The sequence below is a fragment of the Rhinatrema bivittatum genome, chromosome 19 (assembly GCF_901001135.1).
Source record: "Rhinatrema bivittatum chromosome 19, aRhiBiv1.1, whole genome shotgun sequence".
NCBI lineage: Eukaryota > Metazoa > Chordata > Amphibia > Gymnophiona > Rhinatrematidae > Rhinatrema > Rhinatrema bivittatum.
Genome location: NC_042633.1, coordinates 43390855 through 43400715, shown reverse-complemented (window position 1 = coordinate 43400715; position 9861 = coordinate 43390855). Strand labels below are relative to the sequence as shown.

At 56.5% G+C, this 9861-nt stretch overlaps 1 protein-coding gene across 1 annotated transcript; it reads left to right on the top strand.

Moving 5' to 3' along the window:
* The first annotated feature begins 162 nt into the window (after positions 1-162).
* On the top strand, positions 163-9643 carry TRMT1 (tRNA methyltransferase 1). The gene is given in 18 exon segments (XM_029585113.1): positions 163-295; positions 755-1036; positions 2370-2425; positions 2776-2906; positions 3205-3392; positions 3629-3744; positions 3916-4028; positions 4138-4286; positions 4866-4949; positions 5899-5968; positions 6297-6431; positions 6673-6758; positions 6866-6974; positions 7184-7243; positions 7245-7261; positions 8901-9020; positions 9162-9276; positions 9424-9643. Coding segments are annotated over 17 exon segments (1848 nt in total). The 5' UTR covers positions 163-295; positions 755-827; the 3' UTR covers positions 9514-9643.
* Positions 9644-9861: the final 218 nt, after the last annotated feature.

Below are 9861 nucleotides of genomic sequence, written 5' to 3'. Positions count from 1 at the left end.
TGATTGACTCAGAACCCTTGCTATGGTTTACACCTGCCATTTGCTCCTACTTCTGGGATATTCTAGGTCTGCCATTGGTTCACATATCTGGGCTTTCCAGGCCTCTCATTGGCTCGCAGGCTCATGGGAAACGCCGCTGTCTGGAAAGAGGAAAAAAAATCTGTTTCCGAAAGCGTTTTGTCCCTCTCGCTGCCCCGTCGGCGAGCTCCCGTTGGTCTGCCGGGTTCACGTGATGCGCTGCCCGCCCGCTTCATGATGGCGGCGCCCACGCGGGCGAGGGCGGTGGATCGGGCAGGTAGAGCGGGCTGGGTCCGGGTTTCGGCACCGCGAGCTTCTTTTGTCGGGCGCGGCCTGACGCTTTCTGGAGTTTTAATTTCCTGTAGTTTGCGTTTCCCTGACAGCTCCAGAGGGAGCGGGGAAGGGAGGAGGAGGAGGAGACGGGGATGATGGTCGCTTCCGCCTGTGGGTGGAGAAGAGCTCCATTAGGGAAGGAGGCGGGAGAAGGAAAAGTTGGGTGTTATTTGGGGTGGGGAGCAAGAAGGGGGGGGGGGGAGAGAGCAGAGCTCCACAGGGGAGGATGCCGAGAAGGAAACATGGAGGCCTGGAGGGAAGGGGCTGCCAGCCACTATCACCCCCTTTATGCTTCTGACAGTTCGTGTTTTGCTCTTAATTTATACATTTATATTTCTTGCCCAAGGAAGCAGAAGAGCGTTTCCATGACAGCCCAGCGTGCTTTGCTTGTCTTGTGTGTTAGAAATCGCATCGCTTTTGGGAAGGTGAGAGCCGGGAAAGATCCGCTGTTCAGGTGTTTGTGCACAGTCAGCCCAATGGAAGGGGTTCAGCAGGAACTGCAGGGTCCCTTGGAAGGGGATTCTCTCTGCTCTCAGCCAGCAGCCTGTGCTTCGGTGCCAGGCAATGATAGCTCTATGCTGAAGCCAGGGGAGACGGTGATCACCGAAGGGAAAGCCAAGATTATATTCCCCAGTGCCAATGAGGTGTTCTACAACCCCGTCCAGGAGTTTAATCGAGACCTGACGTACGTATCACCTTGGGCTAGATGCGCATACAGAGTGACCAGGGCAGCTAAGCAGGCAAAGGATCCCTTTCTGCTTCCACTCTATACGATAAAATTGTCCTTATAAGTACATCCACATGAAACAACTCTCTGTCCATTAAAATTGACTTATTTCCTAGTGTGTAGTGTTAAATTGACTTAATTTTGGTCAAGTTGAGATGACAAGATAAACGTTTAGGATTGCAAAAAGGGAAGAATTTAGAAAAATGAAAAAGCTGAAGCATAATACTATACTGTTAAATTTTGCAATCTGTAGCTAGCAGGATGAATTAGCCATGCTGATCCAGCCCACCTCCCCGGACAGTTTCCACTTCATGCTTCGCAGACGTGCTTTGGAATAGTCTGAGGAGAAACTAAGGACGCGCGCAGCTGCACGCAGAGCAAAGCTCTGTTATCTTTGAAAAGCAGCCCGGAGGGATGTCCAGACAGCATAGCTAATTCATCCTGCTATCTACGGAAAACACTGTTAACAGTAAGCAAACTTGCTTTTTTTCCTCAGGTTACACCTCAGTTTATCTCTTTCACCCTCCTCTCATGATTCCCTCGTTACTGAGCCTCCTTTCTGTTGAGAGAGACTCGCCTCCTGTGCATTTGTTACCTCAGCGGCATTTAAACGTCTCTGATATCTCCCCTATCTCATCTTTTCTGTATGGAATACATGTTTAGATCTATCCCCATGTGCTTTACAATGAAGACCACTCACTGTTTTAGTAGCTGTCCTCTAGACAAACTCCATTCTTGGGAAGGTGCGCTCTCCTAAAACCGTGCACAGTATTCCAAATGAGGTCTTGCCAGGGACTTATTTGGGAGCGATAACACCTCACTTTTTCTGCTGACCATTCCTCTCCATATGTAGCCAAGCAGCCTCCTGGCCTTTGCCATTGCACCTTATCAGATACAATCGCCCTGCCACGTGGAGGGACCTGAGATTGATTCCCCAGGTCAGCTGGGGATGCTGTGGAGGCAGTGGCTGTAGCCCCTGGAGGGGATGGTGATCCAGTCCATGCAATGGCGAGACCCGGAGGCTGGACTTGGTCTATGGGAGCAATGGATTGTCCCCTCTCCCCCCCCCCCCCCCCCCCCAGGTATTTGTGAATGAAGGCTCAACAAATACAGTAGCTGGAAGCTGAAAGGAGCAAGAGGAAACTGCCAGATCCAAAAACCGAAGTGTAAATGCTCTGGTCGGGGCTGCTCATGTGTTGCCATCTCAATAAAAAAAGTATTTGGAAGGCTGAGAGGGTCCGTCAGGAGTTGAAGTGGATGCTAACGTCTGATACGCTGCCTTCTTCCACAGATGTGCTATCGTCACGGAATTCGCTCGTTTGCAGATGTTGACAAAGGGAATTCAGAGTGAGTTTGTTTTTTTTCCTTAAGTAGATATATCTAGCTGTGATGTGATAACATGTGCAGCTAAATTGAGGGGCATACTTTGGACTAGCTCAGCTGGGGAGGTGGTTCTGTTTGCTCTGTGCTCTGGTTCCTGACAGAATGGTGGAGGGCTGTAACTTCAGAGCGGTGCTGCTGCAGGGAGGGTGGAGGTCCCTGAGGCAGGGGCAGCCTGAGCTGATAGGAGATGACCTTGCTGTCTGCAAAGCTTCGTTCCCTTACCCCGTGCAGAGGCTGAGATTTTTTTGCCCTGACATGCTGGGAATGACCCCCTGATGGTGCAGAGGCGCTATTTCTATTTGTGCCTCCTGCAGTTTGCGTGCCAGGGGAGGAGCTGGTGCAGAAGGTACTGGTGGATCTCTCGGAGCAGCCGGAGGAGAAGCCAGAAGCAGCAGCAGAGGAGGAGAAGGAGAAGAAGGCAGTAGTGGCTGGAGAGAAGTGTGAGGTACGGCGTGCCAGAGGGCATGCGGGTGCAGTATGAAGATCCCTCTCCTTGGGGCTCTGAAGCGTGAGGGACCGGTTCCTGGCTATTACTGATGTAAGAGTAAAGCATGGAAGGCATGGCCCCCTGCTCCCTGCAGGCAATTGCTGCACCTGTGATAGTGCCAAGGGCTTTCTGGTTTAAGGAGCCAGCACAGAGGAGAAGGGGAGTTGCATCAGGTGCACTAAACCACCCTCAGCCCCCAATCTCTTCCCCTCTGCGCTGAGTTTTTTTTTTTTTTTTTTTGCTTGCATCATGGCAGGATGGGCTGAGGATCCTGGAGGGGCTGGCCGCTTCGGGGTTGCGCTCCATCCGCTTTGCCCTTGAGGTCCCCGCCGTCCACGGCATTGTGGCGAACGACTCTTCCTCCCAGGCTGTGGAACTCATGAAGAGGAACGTTGAGTTTAATGGTGTGGGGCAGCTGGTGACCCCCAGTCTTGCGGACGCCAGGTAGGGAGCAGCTGCTCGTGACGTCGGTGTCCTGTCTGTGCCGTGGTGGCGGAGCAGAGACGGCAGAGGGCTTCCCCTGAACGCCGTTGGAGTGCGAGGCCGCGTGCGTTCGTGCGTCCTCCCGAGGGGTGCAGGGGGGGGGGAGGGCTGCTCGGCCCACGCACAGGGTGTGTGAAGCCTCGGCGGGTGCTGCTCTGCATTAAAGCTGCTTCTCCCCTCGCGTCTTCCCGCTCCAGGATGTTGATGTATCAGCGCAGGGAGAGGAAGGACAGGTTCGACGTCATCGACCTCGATCCCTACGGGAGCCCCGCGACGTTCCTGGACGCTGCAGTGCAAGCAGTCGGCGAGGGAGGTACGGGCGCCGTCCCCCTGGCTCGCATGATGGGGGGAGGATTTGCTGCCTTATTCAGAAATTCACCGTTTCTGATTTATTTATTATTATTTTTTTTTCCCCCCCCTGTACATGCTGTGCGGAAGGGGGTTAAGTGCTGCGTTAACCCCCTTCCTGTCTTGTCGGTCCCAGGTTTGCTGTGTGTCACGTGCACGGACATGGCGGTGATGGCCGGGAACAGCGGGGAGACCTGCTACAGCAAGTACGGGGCCATGTCCATCAAAGCCAAATACTGCCACGAGATGGTGAGTGTCCGGGGGCCCCCGCGCCGGGCGGCACGGCTGGGCAAAGGTTATCCCACCCGGTCTCTTTCTTACTTCCTCCGTGATTTGTGTTCCCCCCCCCCGTGCCCAGGCGCTGAGGATTATCCTCCACAGCCTGGACCTGCGTGCAAACTGCTACCAGAGGTACATCGCGCCGCTGCTGGCGGTCAGCGTGGACTTCTACATCCGGGTCTTCGTGCGGGTCTTCAGCGGACAAGCCAAGGTCAAAGCTTGTGCCAGGTGAGCTGCCTCGCGCTGTGGTTTTATTTATTTATTTAAACTCTCTTCTATGCCGTCGCTAAGTTTTTTTTATATTTACCATCGCAGCGGTTTACATGCGGGCACGTAGATTAATGTGTAGGTGAGGGCGTACAATAGTGCATCCTGACAGGTGCTGCTAAGGGTACGGTTACAATATAATCATTAAAGACAATTGTTCAGTGGGGTAGGTCATGCCCAATTGTGCCAGTGAGGTACTGTTCAGGGGTAAAATTCACTATTCATAGTGTTACAATTATGTTTATAGTGATGTAGAGTTCGTGGACCACTCCTAAGTGCTGTGCGCCGGCGCTCTTCTGCCTATTCCTAAACATTTCCTATTCTCCCGTCTCTCTTTATGAAATGCTTGTTTAAAAAGCCGTGTTTTTAAACTTTTTTTTCTCAAACGCTTTGAGATCTCTGTGCAATCTGATCTCTGGAGGCGTTGTGTTCCAGAGTTATGGGGCCCGCTAGCGATTAATGCTCTTTCTGATCGCCCGCGCTGCTTCCCTGACTCTGCTCCTCTCAACGCCTCCCCCCGCCCTGTTCCTTTTCTTGTAGCAAGCAGGCCTTTGTGTACCACTGCACGGGATGCGGAACTCACCACCTTCAGAGGCTCGGCAAGAGCGTCAGCCATGGCAACAGGTAGGCATCCTCTGCTGCCGCTTTCTGGGTGTCGGGTTCAGCTTTTGGGTCGCGCCGGCACTTGTGGTTCGGAGCGAACATCGGGACGGGTTGTGCAAGAAGCTCATTTCCTAGTGCGTAGCCAGGTGGACTCGGGACCAATGGGTTAATGCCAGCAGATGGAGACTGTCAGGTGTCAAAGCTGACGTCTCCCTACATAGACCCCTGCAGTGACCTCAGCCCCTCAGTATCTCTCCGTCTCCAGCAGACGGTGGACGTGCATCTCCCTATAGGGATCGCTCTACCTTTTGGAAGAAGAAATTTCTACCTTTTCAATTGGAGAAAAGATCGAGTCCCGCCCTCCTGCGGTGATACCTGCAGGAATTCCTGAGGCGATTTCCGAGATCCCTCAGAGGTGCGCCTTGGGTGCAGCAAGCTCATTCCCTGTACGAAGCCGGATCAGTCCAGACTCCTGGGTTTTTGCCTCCCTTCCAGTGTCAGCCAGGCGGTTATTGTAGCTGCGTAACTGCTCGGCAGACGTCGTCTTAAGTCCCAGTTGGGTTCTTGGCCCTTTAAGGGATGCCTTTTGTTTGGAGAGGATCTGGGGGGAGAATGAGGTGCACAGGTTGCCGGAGGATAAGTGTTTTTTTTTTTTTAAGTCTCTGTTATGGTTTTGTGATGTCACCCTTTCCGATCTCCTGCTCTGGGCTTGTGCCGAAGACTTAATTCTCCTTCCCAGCCCTTTCCCTCGGCGCCGGAGGCGTGTGACAGCAGTTATAATACGAATGCATAGCAGCGGCAGCAGAGGGCTCTGCTTCTGTCGGGGGGGCCGTGCTCTGACCTGTATTTTACAGGAGTGGGGGGGCGGGGCTATCGCCGCTCGCGTGCATTCACGCTGGCGCACAGGGGGGGCCGCCCGTCACGCGGGGAGCTTCCTCGCCTCTTAACGTTTTTAATTCTTGTTTGGCAGTTTGAAGTATTCAGCAGGGTCAGGACCCCCGGTGGGAACCAACTGTGAGCACTGTCGCCAGCGGCACCAGGTACGCAGTAGGACCAGATTAGGCCGTGCGGGCTCCTCCTAGCTCTCCTCGTGCAGCTCGTCGCACGTGGCGCCTTTGCCTGAACGCAGGGCCCTTGCGGCACTGCACGCCCTCCCGTTATTCCTGCTCGCAGCATCTCTTGCCCTGTCCCCTGTGGTTTTCTCTCTTTTATTTTTTTGTGACGTGGCCACGTCGTCGCTCTGCCACTGCTCCCTTGCTGTCATGTGACCGCGCCTTGCCGCGGGGGGGGGGGGGGGGGAGGGAACGGTTAACCTTTTTTTTTTTTTTTTAATGTGTATATTTTCTCTTGGGGGGGGGGGGGCCGTAGGTGGGCGGCCCCATCTGGGCAGAGTCCATGCATGACCTGGATTTTGTGCAGGGAGTCCTGAAGGCAGTGAGGAGTAACCCAGGCCGCTTCAAGACTTCGGACAGGATTCAAGGGGTGCTGAGCATGGTGCTGGAGGTGAGGGCAGGTGTGCGCGGGAAAAGGGGAGCGGGGAGCCCCAGACGCGTGCAGCTACGGTGGCTCCGCGCCTGGCGGAGGGGATATCCACCCGGAGGAAGGGGGTGCTCGTGGCGTGCACTGCTCTCGCTGGTGGCGAGGAGAGGGCAGGATCTGAGAGAGAGGAGACTTGGGTGGACGGAGTCGAGTTTTGTTTTTTTTTTGTTTCTTACAACGCTCCTCCTCCTCGTTCCCCTGGCAGGAGCTGGCTGATGTCCCCTTGTATTACACCCTGGATAACCTCAGCAGTATCATTCACTGTAACACCCCCTCCCTCCTGCAGTTCAGGTCAGTACAGCCTCGGGGGGGGCAGGAGATCCTGGTATCGGGGGGGGGGGGTGATCGGGCTCCCCGCCCCCTCCCCGTGTTTACAAACCTGTCTGTTCTATCCGCAGATCCGCCGTCCTCCACGCTGGCTACAGAGTCTCTCTATCCCACGCCTGCAAGAGTGCCATAAAAACCGATGCTCCTGCCGCCGTCATCTGGGACATCATGAGAAGCTGGGTGAGAAGGGGGGGGGGGGGGGGGGATGGGATGGCTAGCTGCCCCCTCCGGCGACTTGTGAAGTAAGCTGCCGGAAACCTTTAGCCGCGTGTAGGGTGAGTGGGCGGGGGCGAGCAGACCCCACCGCAGGCAGCCCCCTTCGTACGACCTCTCGCCCTGCCGTGAGCCACTGTGCCCAGCGTGTGCGCTCTCTTTCTTCCCTCTACCAGGAGAAGAATAACCCGGTGAAGAGGGAGCGCCTGTCCACCACCAGCCCGGCCTTCCACATCCCTCAGCACGGAGCCCAGGTACACCGGGCTTTTACAGCTGGCTGTGAGCGATGGGGGGGGAATCCCCTGGCAGGCATGAGAGAAGCTAGGGAGGTGCACCAGCACTCGGCTGGCTGCTGCTAGAAAGGGGGGTGTGGGGTGTGGTGCAACGAGGCAGTGCCAGACTGTGCATGGGAGCAATCAAATATATAACCATTTACTGACTTACTATTAGTGCATGATGGGGGTTAAGTAGACCAGTAGTGGCTTTGGGACATTCGGTTTGTGTTCCTTCACGTAATGGAGGGTGATTTTCCTTGTGTGTATCCAGTCTCATGAATCCAGAACAAGTGGGTTATGCACCTCTGCCAGCAGATGGAGACGGGGCAAACTGACGTCACAGTACATATCTTACCCCTACAGTGACACCAACTTGCCAGTATCCTCCGTCTCCAGAAGACGGCAGACGTGCGTCTCCCTGCCGGGGATTGATTCATGTTGAAAAAGGAGAAATAAGGAAACTCGCCCCGCTCGGCTGCGGTGATACCAAAAGGTGCCCTCCCCCCCAGTTGAGAATTCCTGGGGTGATTTCCGGGGTCTCTGGCATGAGCGCTTTGGTCCGGTAGCTGGGTTTCTCAGCTGGAGACCGTCTCCGTGCTCGGCCAGTAAGCGCTGAGCGCAGGTTTAAGTTTTTAAGGAGGGTTTTAGTGTCGTCCTTCCTCCGGAGCGCGGTTCCAACGTCCGTCCCGCTCCGTAGGAGGTCGAGGGACGTGGATGAGCCCGGCGGGTGGAGCAGCCTTTGCAGGCTAGACCCCACATGCTAGGGGCCTCGGTGGTGTTTCGCGGGCTGCCCTCTTCGGCGCCTGCGTCCGAGCGGGTTGTGCATCCGGTTTCTGGATGCTTAGTCGGGCCTTGTGGTCCGTGCAAGTTAAGCGGCGCCTTTTAGTGGCCGCCCGCTCACCTAGGCGCACGAGTGACGGGGGCCGGGCGTCAGGTTAAGGCTGAGAAGTTTAATTAGTCGCCCGATGCGATCTCCGAGGCTGACCTCACAGAAGTGCTCCTTAAAGGCTCACGCTCTTATTGGGGGGCGAATGGTAGAAACCGGCCCGTAAGTGGGGTGAACCACCGGTTCCTCATTTGCCGGAGGGATAAGAAGCAAGTCCAGCGCTCCTTTAACAGGGGGGGGGGGGGGGGGGGGTGTCGTGCTACAGGATCCAAGCGTTTTACACCCAGCAGAGGCGCGAACTTTCAGAGGACTCGACCCTTCGGAAGCCCTCGAGTCCTTTCGTCCCAGAGAACCCAGAAAAGGGGGGGCCCAGGCTCGGGTAGTGGAACCTCCCAATGACCCACCCCCGGGAACAGGCGATAGGGAGAGGGGCAGCCCCCCCCCCCCCATCAAAACCTCATGGGATGAGTGGCTCCCGGAGCTGATAGGAGCAGGATGAGGGATGGAGTCTCCCTGCCGCTCCCCGCAGGAGGAGCAGGCAGTGCAGGGTACACTGGCAAGGCCGCTTGCTGGATTGTTGTCCTGTTCATGATCCTTGCATGGAGGGGGTTGGGGTTTTATTTTAGAGGAAGGGGGGGGGGGTAGAGGAGTAAAGGTGCCCCCCCCCCCCCCAGCCCTCGCCTTGTACCCGAGGGCTCAGCAGCTGCTTTCTGCTTCTCTCCCCTGCCGCAGCCTCCGCGCCTGCTTCGACGTCAGAGACGACGCCAACCCCGCGTCCCGGAAACGGGGCCTAAAACGCTTCCAGGAGAATCCCGAGGCCAACTGGGGTCCTAAAGCTCGCGCCAAGGCCGGGTAAGTGGTTTTCAAAGGGGTGAAGGGTGTGGGAGGTAGCCCGGGCCTGAGGCGGAGAGAGAAGCTGCAGGGGGGGGGGGGGGGATTCATTGTGCAGACGTCGGCAGAGACCAAGCCCTGATTTTCCTTGCTGTCTTGCAGGGGAGGGATCTCCGCCTCCCTGGAGGAGAAGAGGAAGCAGCACCAGAACAAGAGGAAGGAGCAGGCCCAGGATCCAGGCTGCTTGAAGAGCTTCCCTTGCAAGAGGTTCAAACAGGTACGGGGGGGGGGGGGGGGGAGGGTTTCTGTCTCCCAATCCACCGGGGGCGAGCCCCTCTCTCACGTGCATGTAAGGGGGGGCGGGGGGGTGCTCTACTTTCACAGCCCCCCTCCCATGCCAAAGGTGACCTCTTTCTCCCGCCAGGGCTGCTGTGCACGGGGCGACGGGTGCTGCTACTCCCACGCACCTGAGGAGGAGGAGGAGGAGACCCCGCTCACGACAGAGAGGAGGTGACCCTGACACTGACCTCCGCCGGCGGGAAACCCTTCTCAGAGAGAGACTGCAGGCGAGGCTGGACTGAGGGGACGGGGACACGGGGGACGCAGGTGCAGGAGCCCTCATTAAACAGACGCTGAATGTTTTACTCCCGGCACTGCCTCTTTATTAAATCCTCCCGCCGGGGGACACGGGGGACGTTGAGCCCCTGTGTACGGCGGCAGCAGCAGGGGGAGATGCACCTGGGCCCAGCCTGGGAGAGCCGGGTTCTGGTACCGGCTCTGCTTCTCACACAGAACCGGTGTCTGTCGGGTTTTTATTCTACTTTTCCTGCTTTCCCTGGTTAGGGATGGAAGAGTCGGTGGC